The sequence below is a fragment of the Trachymyrmex septentrionalis genome, unplaced genomic scaffold (genome assembly GCF_001594115.1).
Source record: "Trachymyrmex septentrionalis isolate Tsep2-gDNA-1 unplaced genomic scaffold, Tsep1.0 scaffold14, whole genome shotgun sequence".
NCBI lineage: Eukaryota > Metazoa > Arthropoda > Insecta > Hymenoptera > Formicidae > Trachymyrmex > Trachymyrmex septentrionalis.
Genome location: NW_017304543.1, coordinates 489,208 through 506,323, shown reverse-complemented (window position 1 = coordinate 506,323; position 17,116 = coordinate 489,208). Strand labels below are relative to the sequence as shown.

Here is a 17,116-nt window from a genome sequence, read left to right as displayed (position 1 = left end):
TTCAGAGAAGCATGGAATCATTGAAGAATGAAATTAAGAAGCCAATTAGAATAATATTGAAGTTAGAATAATATTGAAACGTAATAGGTATATAACCGAATGACGACGTTTTGATTCTGAATCGCCAGCAAACGATGCAAACTGTACACAGCTTTTCATATGCATACAACACGTGTATTCGCACGCTGTCATCAGCGGTTACGTTGCATCTCGGTTGCGTGCAATGTGTATGTCTCGTGATGAATCGAGAGGGATAAAGGGTGAGAGAACGGTGAGAAAGCGTCAATAGAACAAAGAGAAAAGCCAACCGTTCGCCACGGGTTTAAAGAAGAAATCGCTGAGCGGTGTATAATACGCACACGCAAAACGACGCAGTGGCGTACATCAGAAAAAAAGATGAGAATAATTTTTGCAGCGTCTCGATAAGTTAAAAAATACCACGGCAGATAATTTATTCTAATTTACGCGAGATTTCAATTTACGCTGTACAGTGCTCCGGCCGGTTATTCAATGCACGCGTAACTCTTCGTTTAGTTTGTATTATGAATATCATGAGAGAGGCGAGTAAATTAATATAACGAGCGATGTAAATTCACATGAAATGCGGTCCGTGGAAATTTAATTTAAATCACATCGAATAATAAACAGAGAGGAACGTAGAGTACGATGTAGCCTTCGATAATTACGGTTGTGTTTGATAGAGCTGGCAAATAAAGCGTAGAAACATGCAGTTGCATTTGACTTACCGTGTTGAGGGGTCGAGAATGCTGAATGCCTGCGAGGTGACATGTTAGGATGATTACCCTGGCTACCTGGTGGCTGCATAGAAGATAATGCACCGAGTGGGGTGTAGGACTTGCAAGGTTGTTCCATTTTTTGCTGATAAGAAAAAGGAATTTATATTGAAAAATATATATTTGTATTCGACTAAATAAATAAAGAAATAATTAAGAAAAAAATAAGTATTTCAATAAGAACGAGAATAGAGATAAATAAAAAAAATTTTTAACAAAAGATACTTATAATCCATTTATCATTCATATTATTTCTATTTATTTAGAAAAGTTTACTATAAATAAATGTTGAATAGTAATGAGTTGTAACTTCTATTTTGAATATGTATATCATATAATAAAATAAATTTTCATATAATATGCAAGAAGATGACTTGAATTAAATACAAACCTGATCGTGAAGTTCAGTAGCCACCGCGGTAGCTGCAGTTTGAGTATGACTGGTAGAACTGATTCTGTACTGCATACCAGCAATACTGCAATACCCTTCGTGATGAGTAGATCGAGTTTGATTGACGTAGACACCTTGAAAAGAATTTATTCATAGTAAGAAGATCGTTAGAGTTTTCACGCTTAATCCACGCATGATTAATTACCAGTGATAGTGACATCAGTGTCCTGGTTAACGATGACAACTTTCTTAGATGGCTTAATAACCTCGTCCGGATCGGAGCCTTGTCTTGACTTCTTCTTATCGTCTGAGTCATGCTGTCTACGTCTTTTAATTATCTCTACTTCCGATTCACTGGAGGAGGAATCACTGGTGCTGCTACCACAACGATTTTTCTCATCGGAGTAGGAAGCAGCCAAAATGGCAGTGGCATTAAGACTGGCCATCCTCTTGCAAACAACCATATCCTTCAAGTCCATTACTTCCTCGTTTCTCTTCCTCCTTTTGATCATTTTCTTCTTGCTTGGTTCAGCATTCTTTTCCTTCTCGCAGTCTTCATCGGATGAGGATGAAGATGACGAACTCCCCGGCATATCCCAATGTTTGCCACGCAGTCCGGGCACATTTCTTAGTTTTCTTTTCAAGACGTTCTCCTCCGTTTTGCATTCAACTTTCTTCTCTTTTTCTTTACGTGGCTGCTCTTCTTTTTCCTCTTTCATTTTCTTCGGTTTCTCTTTCTCTTTCTCCTTCTCCTTTTCGGGTTTCGGTTTGCAAAAACCACCAAGATAAACTCCGCCGGTCTCATTTTCATAGAGGCAGTGAACTTTAGCCAAGGCATTCAATGATGCGACCCTGTGTCGTTTTGGTCCACTCCAAAAGCCAAAAAGTCGCATTCGTCGCGCACGTTCATCCGATGGTGAGTTAGCCCTCTCTTTATTCTTGCTATCCTTTTGCTTATTCTTCTTGTCAGAATACTCTTCGTCAGAATCATCCTCAGAATCAGATTGAGATGTAACGCCACTGACATTCTCACCATTCATTGCCTCAACCTTTAAATTTAATTCAACCGTATTCTGAGCGCCGATTTGTTCCTGCTTGGAATTCGTGATAGACTTCGCGTTATCTTCCGAAATTTTGGATTGTTTATTGGATTCTTCGGTAGATGTATCTTCAGATAAAACTGACGTTTGATTATTGCTCTCCGTTTGTACCCTTATTGTTTTCCCAGTCTTCTTTGGGGCTTTGCTGCTAATTTTGTTACCACTTTTGATAGCTTTCTTATTATCCTGTAATTTTGGTTGAAGATTCTCCTCTTTGCACTTATCGGAATCCTTGTCTTCTTCAATTTCGCTTTTAATGCTGCTCACTTCTGGTCCTTGACAAGTCTCGTTTTTGTTCGCGATCTTTTTATGTTCGGTTGAAACTTGGTCAAACTCTTTCAATTCAATTTTCTTCTTGGTCATAATCTTCTCCGTTATAGTTTTCAACTTGTCTTCCCTTTTTAGAACAGCACTGATCTTCGAATGCTTCTGAGGCAATTTGGCTTTCATGTGTTTCGCCAGCTTTGGTTTTTTCTCTTGCAAAGTCTTACTCTTAGCCAAGTTACTACTCTTCTTCTTCACTTTCTTGACTGCATCTTCATCTTCGCTCATTTTTTCATCTTTCACTGGCTTGACTAACTTGATCTTCTTGTCCACCAGTCTCTTAACTACCGATAAATGAGGCTTCTTTGTCAAAACTGTTTTTCTCGTAATACCTTTTTTCTGATTTTGTTTTGTTTTGGAATCTTTCTTCGTCTTAGAAATCTTATTGCTTGCCAAATCCTTCTCAGAAATTTTTTTACGTTCAGACTTTTTATCCTTCACGATGGAATTCTTCGATATTGATTTAATATCAGATTTAATTAACTTGACATCTTTCTTCTTCTCATCTTTACTCCTTTTCTTAGCCGGGGCAGGGAGAGTATCAATTTTATTTTCAAGTGCTTCCTTATCTTCCAATGTATTTAAAGATTTGACATTATCCTCGGTATTTATATTATCGTCCAATTTAACATTCTTCTTCTTGTCCTCAGTTTTCTCAATTTTCTTTTTATTATCCGCAGATTGTTTTTCCAATTTTGCTTTCTCTTCACATCTTTGTAATTTTTTCTTATCCGTATTTTCTTGGCTCATCTCTTCGTTAACTTTATCATCTCTTTTTTCTGCCTTCCTCTCGTCAATTTTATCAGATTTCTTTTCATTATCCTTATTCACTTGTTTTTTCTTTTCATCTAATTTATCAAATCGTTCCTTCTTTTTCTCCTCTATAAGTTTCTTTTTGTCATCCAATTTTTTCCTCTCCTCGGCCTTTTCTAATTTCTTCTTATCATTATCCGTTTTTCTCTTTGGATCTTCCAGCTTATCATTTTTCTTTGATTTCTTCTCCTTTTTTACATCCAGCATGGTCTTTTCTGTAAATGTGCGACGTTTCTTGGCGACTGTTGGCATTTTAGTTGCCTTTTTGGCAACAACACCCTTCTTCTGTGGCTTCATTATGATTGTATTTTTTACATCTTCAAAATAAATATAAATATGCTCGAAGTTCGCGAATGTCCAATATTAATTACAACTACCTAACTGCCATTGTAGATTTTATTAATCGCGATACAGTTCGCAAGCTGACTTTATCTGTAAACAATGCACAATAAAACGGTCAAAAGGTAAACGCCACTAATATTACAGTTTTAACAATAAAACAGTCGATGTTCGATCGTTAATATAATTTATCTTTATCGCTTGTTTTTTTTTTTTTTTTTACCATTGCGATACACACGACTTTACATCGCGATAAAAAAAAAAATATTTTTCACAGAAACAAAACACACGATCGGAAAGGGACACGATAAGGTATTACAAGCGCTTTTATCAACGTGCAATAAAACGAATTTACGTACAATAAAGTGGCAAACGCACGCGAATATCGGAGCATACGCGAGAGATGCACACGAATGACGGAAATTGTAATGATACTTCACAAGCGAAGCGAGAATCCGCTATGTTGCGTCGGGCCACCGTGCGCGCACTCTCTCTCCCTCATCGACTTGTTGACAAATCGATCCCTTTAAATCACACTGCGCCCGTCGGCCGATTCGGTACCGCGACAGGTAGAGAGACTCCGCGCGATAAATAATCAACTCGCGGCACACAGCGTCCTTCTCCACTCCGGGCTTCTTGCGGAGTGTGCGCTCCGAGTGTGGCTCCCGTATACGTGTATACGCGACACGGCACGATGGACAAAGATACTCGAGAAGTACTACGCCGACGACTACGACGATGATGACGACGACAATGATGATATCTATACGGAGGATGAGACGAGAGGAAAACGCGTACGGCGGCTACACGGCGACGGCTAGCAGCACGCCCTTTAAAAAGGGCCCGTGAACGGACACGGCCACAAGTGGCCCTGACAAGTGTGCGAGGGAGATAGAGACAGGTAGAGAGAAGGAGAAAGAAGAAACTTACCAACCTGCTGATCGATCTCAATCGTCGCACGCGGAGAGAATCTTCACAGACGGCGATCGCGCGCGGTCGGCGCGGCGACGCGATCGCGAACAACACACGCACACGCTTTAGCAACGAGGAGAGAACGCGGGAGAACTGAAAACGGGACGGGACGGGAAGAACGGCGGAGATCAGGCGGAGGCGCCAGTGTAAACGGGGGTGTCGTGTTTACCTCTCTGGCGAGCCCTTCCGTCGGCTAAACTCGGCCCGCGAACGCTTTTTTTTTAAACGGCGAATCGCGGCGCCCGTGAGCGATTGGTGGGCGCGCTGAGCGACGACGGCACCAGCGAGGAACGGGCACCGCGAGTCCTGATATACGATCGCGAGATTTCTCGACGAGACGCGCGACCGCGAACAATGGCGGTAGGCCTTCCCCGGCGGTAGTATCACGGCCCTTTTTCGCGCGGTCTATCGCGAAACTGACGATCTTGCGTCGCGCAGCGCGCACCTCGCACGACGTCCCTGCCCTTTTACCGTAGCCTCGTCGGCCATTTTCTTCCTCGCGCCGCTCCCCCACTTCTCCCACTCAAAATCCACTGTCACGTAGTGACACTAGTGACGGAAACGCGACTTACCGACCGATCGTCAGATGGCAGCATCTCGCGGTCTGTGGCGCGAACGGCAAACGTCAAGCGCTACTGCTCCAGCTGATATCCATTTCTACCATAATATATACGTATATAGTCACTGGCGGATCCACGAAGGGGGCCATGGTTCTCTCTTTTGGAGTCTTCTTTTTCCATTTTAAAATCTATAATATTTCGAAGATACTTAATCACAATTTTGATATTCTAAAAATAAATTATAAAGTGAAATGAGGGCAATTGAGAGCAAACGCAGTTTTAACTGTAGCGTATATCTATTAACATATATTATTACATAAATAATAATAAAGTAATTATTTTATATATAGTTTCTTGGTTAACAATACATACAAATATTTCGATTTATATGTAAATTTAAGCCATCCTCAGCATATACAACAGTAAATTGAAGTCATGGATTTTTGGTTGTTCTGAGTTAATTGCATGTACAATTTGAACATTGTTAAAAAGTTCTTCCTTAATTATACAATTAACTCAGAATCACTAAAAATGACTTCAATTTACTGTTGTATGCGCTGATGATGGCTTAAATATAAGTCGAAACGTTCGTATGTATTGTTAATCAAGAAACTATGTATAAAATAATTACTTTTATATAATAATATATGTTAATAGATATATAAGCTATAGTTAATTGCGTTTCCTTTCAATTGCCCTCATTTCACTTTATCGAAAGAATCTATCAGTGAAAAATGTAAAAATCATGCTAATGACTGATGTTCTGTTATTACAGAATGTTGTAGTGTATTATTAATCCCTTTATATGCCATGTTAAGGAGTCTTTTTTAAAAAATTTCCTGATCTTTTATGAATATTATTTGAATAATATTTTTTTAATGTAATAATTTCAATAATAATTTAATATTCTATCTTTTCATATTTGACCTTTAAAAAAATTTCATTTGTAAAGTACCAATATAGCCACTTCAATAACAAATTCTGAATCTGCAAATGAATACAAATTAATTTTAATCTCGATTTAATTAATTTTTATATCCTTTTTTAATTCTTAGAACTAGAAAAAGGTAAAAAATAAATGAAATTAGAATTAAAGTTAATCTTAATGTAACTTACTTTTTACATTGCTAGAAACGAGCTAAAAGTGAATCGCATTATTTTCGCGATATGTCTACATGACATATTGAAGATAACGCAACATTTTTAACTATACGTGTGATTAATATTTCCACCATTGAGTTTACAATCGATTATAATTAGAAATTGCGAATTTGAAAAGCTTATTTACCACATAAATTAAAAATTTTTCTCTGTTCTCATGTGCTCTTATTGTTAATACAATTTCGTATTTATTTTGTTACATGCAATATAATAGCAATTTCGACTGCAGTGAAATGATTCACTGTGTAAGTTATACTGTGTATCCTTGCTGGAAAATGCCCATTATCTTTTATGTACTTGAATCGAATTAATAAATCTACTTGTATAATTGTTCGCACTTATTGCACTCAAAATCTTTACTTTGTCAAAAATTTTTGAGGATTTCAAACACACGGAAAAATCTAATATTTATGAATATCGGAAGCCAATTTCTAGGTGGAATACAGAGTCAAATAAGACATAGAGATGTCATTATAACGTTATTTAATACTTAAAAATAAACTTATAAAGTGTCATGTCAATAATAAGCTGCTCATGATAACGTTTTAACGATATAATTATAATTTTTGTATTCTATTCTTTTGTATTATCGAGACAAAATGTGAAATGCTGCGAAGAAGAAGAAATCGAATGTAATTTCGTTTCTGAAACAAACTCGGGACCAACTTCACGTGGTTGTAGTGACATTTCGTTGGAACGAATAATGTTGGCTGTACGCAGCAATCTCGACAGCTTCAGGTTAAATGGGGCACAAGTGTTTTGTGTTTGATTGTTCAAATTCTTACAATAACAATGGAGTGTATAGTAGCGAATGTGGAACATATGCGATTTGATATTGAGATTGCTCTCGACGAACAGTATGGAGCTCTTCCTTTACCTTTCACCGGCATGGATAGTATGTTCTTTTATAATATAATTTTTATGCAGTTGCTTGTGTGTTAGGTTAAGTTGTTTGTGTGCATAACGTAATGTCATATTTATCTGAACCATTTTATTTAAATTTATTACATATACAAACTATTTTTTATTATATTAATACTATAAATTTTTTTAAACGGTTTTTTTTTAAGTAATAACATTTATCGAAATTTTCGAGTAATAAGCAATAATCTCTATCTTATGTTTACTTAGAGAGTACAGTATGATTTCATTAAAAGAGAGGATAGATCTATTTTATATATTAATGATATAAAATTTTTATATAGTAAATAATCTCTCCCTCTTCAATTTACAGAATCAATTGCCGCAGTATGTCAGTTTTATCCAAAAGGCAGTTGTAACAAAGGAGCTTCGTGTCCTTTCAGGCATGTTCGAGGTGATCGCACGATAGTATGTAAACATTGGTTAAGAGGTCTTTGCAAAAAGGGTGATCAGTGTGAATTTCTGCATGAATATGATATGACAAAAATGCCAGAATGCTATTTTTATTCTAGATTCAGTAAGTAACTTGATATATTTATATTATAATTATTTCCTTTTCACTATAAATACTTTACTTGAATATTTCAATATAAATGATCTGAATGATTCAAATATGCAAATATTCCATATATTTAAATTGTACAACCATCATACTGTAAATATATCAAAGTATATTTAAACAAAATAAATTATTATAGATGCATGTCATAATAAAGAATGCCCATTCTTACACATCGATCCGGAGACAAAAGTCAGAGATTGTCCATGGTACGATCGTGGTTTTTGTAGGCATGGTCCCTTATGTCGGCATCGGCATGTCAGACGTGTTCTGTGTATGGCTTATTTAGCAGGTTTTTGTCCAGAAGGGCCAAATTGTAAATTTATGCAGTAAGTATATACAAAAGACGTAAGTCTTTTATAAAAATCTATTTTGAATCTCACAAATCTGTATTTGCAATGTAATCTGTTTTTATATAGTCCAAGATTCGAATTACCGGCAATACAAGATATGCAACCAAAGGAGGGCAAAAAAGTTATGATTACTTGTCACTTTTGTGGAGAAGGAGGTCATAAAGCGATCTATTGTAACAAAATGCCACCTGATGTACGGGAAGCTCAAGTTAGACAGGAGCTCGACAATGATTCTCGTACATCGCATCATCATATGAATATACATAATGGACCACCGCCGTCACGAGGGCCGCAAAAACCACTCGAAGAAGTGACATGTTACAAATGTGGACAGAAAGGTCATTATGCCAATAAATGTCCAAAAGGTCATTTAGCATTTTTGAGTCATGCAAGTATTCATGCAAGTGGAGGTGGCGGACAAAATCAAAATTATCGGAGATGATTTTCTTTGTTTTATTTATGTAACATGGATATTGTGATGCTACTTTATCTCATTATTATCTTTAAAAATTTCTATTATACAATAAAATAATTTATCATATGTGTCAACCTAATATGTGTTAATTGCCGCTTTTACGATGTTTCAACGATAACTAAAAGCATTTTCATGCTTTTCTTTTTAGACATAACATCAACATTTAAAAATCTAATATAAAAAATGAAAAAGCAACTTGCATTTAAGCGGGTTTTTTAATACTAACAAGATTTATGTTAAACTATAACAAATCAAAGTATTTATTCTAAAAATTATAAATGTTTAAATACGTAGCTGTTACAGGTTTGCAGTAACACAGTTGCGTTCATACGTATAAGATGCATTTTAGTTATTGCTATATCAGCTTCTGATACAGGGCTTCTGATGTTATAAAAAGATATATGTTTATATGTAAGATTAATTGGATAAAACCTGTATGACTTGCTGGGAAGACATACATTTTACTGGTTATGATTAACATTTCAATTATTCTCTTTACAAAGATTTTATAACCGAATTTTTACACTAACTATAAACTCACTCCTTGCGTAAATACTTTAAAATTAAAAAACAATGACATGGAAGGCGCGAAAATGGTACGAAGACGTGCATTTCAATTGTTATATGCTACTCGCGTTTTCAATTATAAAATTTTCTTCTAATTATTCAGAATTATTTCATCACGTAGTTCAATTTTACTTATTTCTAGAAACTTGATAACATTTATCAGGGATAAGCTGATACTGATCTTACATACAAGTGGTTTCATGTAATTATGAAGAAAATGAGAACGATCGTGATAAATTTTTTCAAAAGCATATCTTATCATGTTGTATTGTATTCGATAACTTCAACGTAATTAGCGGGGAAAAGTCCGTATGTTCCATCAGGTCCAAGTCCTTGCCACCAGCCTTCGTCAATTGCATCTATATGTGTGATTATATCTCCAGGATCAAATGTGATTTCTGTGTCGTCAGCGGCTTGATAGTCATACAAAGCTCTAGCTTTCATTCCCTCGTTATTCGGATCAAAATATAAGTACGAGCCATCTAATTGATTGTATAATTCATTTTCGGTGACTTGCTCCTTAGTCTCTGCCGTTTGTTCCAATTGCGGATTGGTGGTAGTTTTCAATTCTTGATTGGTATTTTGAGATTGAGGCACTGTGGACGAAGAAATCGTCACTGTTTCCGTACTTGTAGGTTTTTTCACTTCAGCCGATGTCTCCTCGTGAGACTTTACATCAGGCTGCTCTTTTATCTGAGCCTCTTCCAACGCTTTTCTCATAGATTCCACATGATTGTTCTTAGGTAAAAATTGTTGTGCCGAAGTTGTCTTCATCTGGCCGGCTGCCGAATTCTGTTCAAATATCGCTCGAGCGTTTATTGTTCTTTGAGCAATCAATTGTTGCGTTTCTTTGCTCCTTTGTCTTCGTAGTTCTTCACTTCGCGATTTATGATCATCTTCAACATCACTGTTGTAATTTTGAGCAGCTTTTTGATTGCGTAAATTGTTTACCTCTTCGGCACGCTGCTCGGCCAGCTTTTGACGAGCGATTGAATTTTCCTTAGCAGTTACCTGAAACAATATTTTATATGTGTGAATCTAGATAATGTATATAATATTATGTATAATATTATGTATATTTAATATACATATAAGACATATATGTATAATCAAAATAAATGAAAAATATATGAGATTAAGACATACTTGTTGCTCCCTCAATTGTGTTTCCTTTTCTTCTCGAGCTCTCATTTCTTGTTCTAATTTCTGTCGCTCTTGTTCACAACGTAGTCGTTCTTGCTCCAATCTTTTTTTCTCTTCCATTTCTTCCTTTTCCCAAAACTGATCCCTTTCCATTGCATTTATTTCTTGTGCAGGGATCACTCTGCAAAGTATACATTATTATATTAAGAATTGCATTCTAACAGCGATTCCACAATTACAAGATAGAAATATTAGAAACCTGCGATATGTTGTTCCAATAGGACCTGTATGTCCTTCGTTTTCACTACGAGGTTCATTAAATTTATACGCCGAGGCTGTTGCTCGCGCAAGCTTTTCCATAATTGCATCTACCTCTACATCATCTTCGGAACGTGCTGTAATTGTTATATGTGCTCCCTTCAACAATTTTTCTATATCTCTAATGTGATTGGCGCATGTTCCTTTCCTAACGATTGGAGCACCTTCCCCTTGCTGTAAGCAAATATTTTGTCAAGCAAATGTCTCTACAAACTAAGTTATTATAAAATTTATAAAATTTGTAATCATGTTTTTTCGTAATTTAATAAAAAATTGTTTTATTAAATAAATTTCTATATATATTTTTCATACTTACCCAATTAACAAGCAAACACTTTGGTAGACTTGTTTTAGTATCGATAACTCTGCAAAATGCATACATGATGTGACTACTACTCAATCGATCAATCATCTCTTCCAATCCGCCATCTCCTGTTCCGACAACTTTTAAGTTATTGGTCTGTCCTTCGTAGCCAAACACAGCCCTATCAAAAATAAAAAATATTAAAATTTTCAATTATAAAAAATAATCGATTAATTAATACCTGTAAAGATTTACGAGATATATATTGTAAAATTATATTGTAAAATTTCACTGCTTTTTTTTTTACCCATGAGAATATTTTATATTAAATCGATCAATTAGCAATGTGCACAATCAGATCCCTCTCAAAATTATGATCAAATTTTACATCAATAAATCATAGTTTTAGCTTCAAATTGACAAAACAGTTAAGTATCAAACAATTAAACATGATTAGTTCTTATCTATAAATCCAATCAATCACATTCAATTGTTGTGTGAGCTAGTTGATTCGTCTAATTTGAACATGGCCAATAATACAATTATATTTTCATGTTTTAAATATAATCATATAATCTTATACTATTTTATCATTTTTGTTCATTAAAAATAAATTAACGTGTTTAATATCCATCTCACGCAGATAAAAGATAATATATTTAATGTACTTTTTTCTACTTGATAAGTTATCAAAAGCGAATAAAAAAAAATTTCAAAAGCAAATAAAAATCAAGATAGACAGATAGTAAAGTAAGCAGTTTTTAAAATTAGTCCAATATTTATGCAAAATAACAAAGTATGGAGTATTGAAGTATACGTTTGAATTCAGAATTGTGAACTCTTATACCGACGGAAAATAACCGGCTAACTTAACGTTTATATATGCATGTGTATGAGCAAATGTGCCGAAAATGATTCGATGCTACACGCCGGATCGAGAAAACATAATCGAGATTGAAGTATACGCCTACCAGTTAGTAGACAATTTATCGTCGACCACGCTGTGCCAAGCCGCCACCAAAGCATCTTTGTTTTTCGTCAGATTAATTGACATTGTTCCTCGCTAAATTATCAAGTTCATAACAAGTTCCGGGGCGGATTCAGGTGGATTCGATAAACGGGAGGAACCGCACAGATTATACAAGTATATAGACGGCAAACTTCTGATTCGCTGTAGAAGGAGCGTTTTAAACGCCTCCTACAGGCAAGCCATTATTCAATATGGCCGATTTCTAATAATAAAACGTACTATAAATTATGAAAATAAATTTATTTCTTTTTAATAGTCTCTTTTTGGTTATTCAAGTTTCCATCACAATGTTGTTTATTTATAGACTATATTTTAATTATATGTTGTAATCTAACCTAACCTATCTTCGCTTTTTCTCTTTTCCAAATACGTATCTATCTCATTTTAAGTTTAACAATTTTTGAGTAACATTCATACTTTTGGGTAGTATTTTTCATATCCACACAACTTGCATAGCCGCATAAACAAAATTATCAATTAGCATAAAGAAAATTATCCAATCGTATTTTACGTACGTCCTTATGAAAGAAAAAGTGATTGGATAATTTTCTCTAGGAATATGTTTTCTATGTAAGTCGAGTGAACTGTGGATATACTCTAAATGTCCTTAAATAATTCGATAGCACATGTGATAAGTGATGATTTTTTTTTCTTTCCTTAAATATTATTTTTATTTACCTGACGATATAATTGTACGAAAAAATAAAATTTAATGAGTAGAATACAAAATAACCAACACTGCACTGTTGACTTACGATCGTTATATATAGTTTGTAACACGTTTTGTGGAGTTTCACGTGGCTTGTGTTAAAATGGAAATGGAAATAACAACGGATATAGATGAAAATAAAATTGTTCATGAAGAAATACTATCGAACGTGTTAACATCAGAAGAAGAAAATAAAAAGATATTCCATAAAGAGATAGAATTATTAACGTTACAAGAATTAGTGCAATATGAAAAATCATCGAAAGAAGAAGCTGAGACATTACGGTTAGACAAACAATCTTCCAAAAAACACGAAGAAATGATCTCTAATGAAAAGTTAGAAAAAGTAGTTACTGAGATTCTGCAGGTAAATGAAGAAAATGATTGCGATAAATTTAACGCAATGACAACGTTAGATGCAAATAAGACAGAAAACGTGATTAACAGCTGTGATTTATCTGATGATATTCAAAATATTATCCAATTTACTCCAAAGGAAAATGCGACAGCTGCACATGAGTATTGTCATATATCTGTTTGCGAGAATGTAGAATCTGATGTTAGACAAGAAATTTTACAAAAATCTCCACAAATTATGAAGTCTAATATCTCAAATGATACTAACATAGTACAAAATAAATATGCAAATAAACATGTAATTAATCAAGTTACAGAACTAAGTATTCATAATAATAAGATAGAAGTAAACAATCCATCATTACAAAAACAAACAGGTACAAATGTATACTGATTTATTAATAAAAATTTTTTATGTATCTACTTCTTTATGTATCTCAATTTTTTATATATCTTTTTTATTTATAATGCATAAAAATATATTATATATTATAAGTTCATTTAAAATTATAAAAAATATTTATATTAGTATCCTATATATATAATTTTTTTAAATTGTATCTATTTAACAGAAAACAATGGAATGTCTTCTCTTAACATTATTGCTGTAGAATATGAAGATACAGATTCAGAAGTAGAAGAAGAAATAAGAACAAATACTACAACTGAAAATGAACATACCATGTTACAAATACAGAATTTACAGCAATATCGTACATTCGAAAAACAGTTATTGTGTGACGAAAATGATAGCGAAGATGATTCTGATAGTAGTATCGATAGCAGTACTAGTAGCAGCAGCAGCAGCAGTAGTAGTAGTAGCAGCAGTAGTGATAGTAGCAGCGACAGTGAACCAGATGATAAAAAAATTAATAACAAGTACTGTTATCTTTTCTATAAAAATGAAATTACAATGTATATATTTAATCTCTTTTTTATGAGTGTAAACTTTTGAATTATGTTAATTTTCAGAAAGAAAGAAAGGGAAGTAAACGTATCAAAAAAGCAAAAGCATATACAAAATGAATTAGATGATCTTCCACCCATAGAAGATTTAAAAATTAGTGTCCCTGAAGTTTTATGTAATCCATTAGGCAAGGTATAATTAATATAAACTAATTATATATATGCATATATATATATATATATGTGTGTGTGTGTGTGTGTGTGTGTGTGTATTAATTAAAATAAATTAAATTAATATTTTTAATTCTTAGAATAAATTCAATACAAATAAAGTGCCTATGTAAGTCTCTGTAAATGCATACATTATATGTTCAAGTGATAAAGTATAATTTAGCTGTTATATAAATGTATAATAATAATTAATAGGCATTTTACTTGTACACACACGGATATCTAAAAAGATGTAAAATAAATTAATACTGTAAGAACAAACCGTAATTTTTAAATACTCAAATCTCGATTATTTGAATATTTCAGATTGAAAAGATTGTAGAACAATTAGTAATTGTAAAACCAAATCCTGGTGAGGTTACACTCAATTTGGATACAGTTTTATTTGTAAACAAAGGAACAAAAGCGCTCGGTAAAATATTTGATGTATTTGGTTCCGTGAACGAACCATATTACTGCGTTCGTTTCAATGATGCTAAACATATAGAGGATAATGATGTTAAAGTGGGTATGCAGGTGTATTATTGCCCGAACTCGGAGTACACGTCTCTTGTTTTCTTACATGAATTAACAAAGTTGGTACTTTAATAAATACAGTATATGTTACACGCGATTGTAATATTGTGTATTTAAATAAGTAAATAAATTAAAATAAATGTTTTCTTTCAGGTTAAAAGCTTGTGATGCAATTGGTGACGATGAGCCACCGGAATTTTCAGACGATGAGGAAGAACAAGCTTATTACGAAAATCTGAAGCAGAAAGGTACCAAAGATTCTAACGGCCAGAATCCGCAAAAACGCCAACGTCGGATGGGTAGTAAAAAATATATTAATTACAAAATTAGTATCAGTTGTTATAAACAACTAATAATTTTTACTGATTGATTTTTAGATTCTCGCAACACAGAAATGAGCTGGCAATCAAGTCATCCATGGAACAGAAATAAAAAAATCCAATCTCAAAGATATAAACAGAAACAGCAAAATTGGAGTAGTGGTAGTTATTATAATGTTGCACAGAATGGATTGTATAATGTATGTTATAATGCTTGGCAACAAAATAATGCTTATTGTCAACCAATTCCACAAAACATGCATCCGATATCTAGACCATGTACAGTCTACAGACCAACATTTAGCGGACCACGTTTACCACAGTATAGCAATCCAAGTAATTTGAACGGCGCACACCAATATTATCAAGGTACCAAGCTTAATTTTTAAAGCAAGCCTGTCCAATTTGAGCTTCGGAGCTCAAATTGGACAAGTCTTTTCTAAAGTAACAGCTCACAAAATCGATATCTTATAATTCTCTTCGGTGTTTCTCGGAATCAATATTATGTATTTGTCCGTAGCGATAGATCATCCTCCCAATGTGTACATGCCTTCTTATTCAGCTTGGCCACCAATGTTGATGACGAATACACATTGGTTTCCACCAGTTCCTTCATCTTCTTCAAATACAACGGATGCAAAGAGTGTCGATCCAGATTCATCTAAATAACTTAATGCTGAATATTAATATATATAGGATAATAAAATAATGATTGTATTTTTATGTAGAAATAGTATTTTCTTATTTTACACACATTTTCTCTATATTATTTTATATAAATTGTGTCAACAAAATTCTGAATAATTCTTCGGTTTTTATATACAAATTTATTAAAAAATGATAATTATTCCTCAAAATATATACAGACGACATGTTCAGTAATTCTCTATGAATCTGTTAACTACCAGATTTGATTTCTGTACCTTCGGATTTTTTAAACGTGAAGAATTCATGACAAACTGCCTCAACTTGCTCAATAATTTTATCGTCCTCGCAAGAAATGTTTTATTGAATCAAATAGGCCGTAGTCAAACGGAGCAAGAGGATTTTATTAAGCTTTGACAAGTACCAGCACTTTCTCAGATTTTTATACAGTTCGGAACAATATAAAAATTTGCATTGAAATTCAGGGATCCAGAGCGCCAATGAAAGATAAAATTCCATTTTGGAAAGCGGAGGGTTATTAAATATACAACTCTAGAAGTAGCAAAAATATTTTCTTTATCAGATGAAGATTTACATTTTTTCTTATTACGGTTATGCTTTATTAATCATTAAAAAGTCGTCATTTTTCAGCTTATTTACAACTGGTTCTTCCAATTGACGCTCTGCGATTACAATATCATTCTTTATTTCTGTGATGAGTTCGTCTGCAATAATAAATAATATAAAATTATCCTCTAAAGTATTAGTAGTAGCGATTTTAAAGTAGTAGCCATTTGAATTACTTTGAAAGTAATCTCTTTATGATTTACATATATTTCATTATTATAATAGTGTTCATTACCTAAAGAAGAGAAATCTTTTTCTGGTCTTATATACCCGCAAATTATAATCTTGAGCTCCTCACCGTATAAATCTCTTTGGAATTTGTGTAATAGATGAACTTCCTGCAAAATAATTATAATTTGTATTTACCTAACACACTAAGATATTTTTATAATATAATAAAATATTTTAAAATTGTTTAAATAGTGACAATTATAATATAATTTATATTAACATAATTGAACTATCTTAGATTTAATTCGCAAGAAGTCTTTTATATTTTGAAATTATTTTTCGTACCATTGATTTTTTTTCATTCTTGTAATACGGATTCCACCCTATGCTTACGACCATTTTATAAGCTTTTCCATGCAAGGATGCCCAACCATAATAAATTCCAGTACTCAGATCCTTCGGCAAAGCATCGATTACGGATTCTTGGAGATTAGCTGATTTTTATAAAAG

At 33.6% G+C, this 17,116-nt stretch overlaps 5 protein-coding genes across 7 annotated transcripts in view; 2 read left to right on the top strand and 3 right to left on the bottom strand.

Annotated features, from left to right (window-relative positions):
- Nucleotides 1-5,283, bottom strand: part of LOC108745579 — a 126,426-nt gene extending 121,143 nt beyond the window's left edge. The window contains exons 1-4 of one of the 3 annotated variants that reach the window (XM_018481802.1): nucleotides 4,692-5,283; nucleotides 1,391-3,854; nucleotides 1,186-1,319; nucleotides 747-879 (exon numbers count right to left, since the gene is read on the bottom strand). In XM_018481802.1, the coding sequence (XP_018337304.1) occupies nucleotides 747-879; nucleotides 1,186-1,319; nucleotides 1,391-3,719 (2,596 nt within the window). In that variant the 5' untranslated portion in view covers nucleotides 3,720-3,854; nucleotides 4,692-5,283. The remainder of the gene's footprint in view (nucleotides 1-746; nucleotides 880-1,185; nucleotides 1,320-1,390; nucleotides 3,855-4,691) is intronic. The other 2 variants (XM_018481803.1, XM_018481804.1) reach the window with 2 other exon arrangements.
- A 1,908-nt stretch (nucleotides 5,284-7,191) lies between these two features.
- On the top strand, nucleotides 7,192-8,923 carry LOC108745627 (cleavage and polyadenylation specificity factor subunit 4). The gene is made up of 4 exons (XM_018481903.1): nucleotides 7,192-7,349; nucleotides 7,689-7,892; nucleotides 8,074-8,263; nucleotides 8,354-8,923. Exons 1-4 carry the CDS (start codon nucleotides 7,247-7,249, stop codon nucleotides 8,727-8,729), a joined length of 873 nt encoding a protein of 290 aa, XP_018337405.1. The 5' UTR covers nucleotides 7,192-7,246; the 3' UTR covers nucleotides 8,730-8,923.
- A 40-nt stretch (nucleotides 8,924-8,963) lies between these two features.
- Nucleotides 8,964-12,232, bottom strand: LOC108745626 (drebrin-like protein). Its single transcript, XM_018481901.1, has 5 exons — nucleotides 12,066-12,232; nucleotides 11,107-11,275; nucleotides 10,732-10,964; nucleotides 10,476-10,653; nucleotides 8,964-10,340 (listed from the first exon to the last, which is right to left on the bottom strand). Exons 1-5 carry the CDS (start codon nucleotides 12,146-12,148, stop codon nucleotides 9,588-9,590), a joined length of 1,416 nt encoding a protein of 471 aa, XP_018337403.1. The 5' UTR covers nucleotides 12,149-12,232; the 3' UTR covers nucleotides 8,964-9,587.
- A 558-nt stretch (nucleotides 12,233-12,790) lies between these two features.
- LOC108745625 (H/ACA ribonucleoprotein complex non-core subunit NAF1) lies at nucleotides 12,791-15,886 on the top strand. Its single transcript, XM_018481900.1, has 7 exons — nucleotides 12,791-13,567; nucleotides 13,763-14,069; nucleotides 14,163-14,289; nucleotides 14,634-14,902; nucleotides 14,997-15,142; nucleotides 15,221-15,532; nucleotides 15,684-15,886. Exons 1-7 carry the CDS (start codon nucleotides 12,937-12,939, stop codon nucleotides 15,830-15,832), a joined length of 1,941 nt encoding a protein of 646 aa, XP_018337402.1. The 5' UTR covers nucleotides 12,791-12,936; the 3' UTR covers nucleotides 15,833-15,886.
- A 506-nt stretch (nucleotides 15,887-16,392) lies between these two features.
- LOC108745473 (riboflavin kinase) overlaps nucleotides 16,393-17,116 on the bottom strand; it is a 3,554-nt gene continuing 2,830 nt past the window's right edge. The window contains exons 2-4 of the mRNA XM_018481643.1: nucleotides 16,952-17,100; nucleotides 16,671-16,773; nucleotides 16,393-16,533 (exon numbers count right to left, since the gene is read on the bottom strand). Coding sequence (XP_018337145.1) covers nucleotides 16,421-16,533; nucleotides 16,671-16,773; nucleotides 16,952-17,100 — 365 coding nt within the window. The 3' untranslated portion in view covers nucleotides 16,393-16,420. The remainder of the gene's footprint in view (nucleotides 16,534-16,670; nucleotides 16,774-16,951; nucleotides 17,101-17,116) is intronic.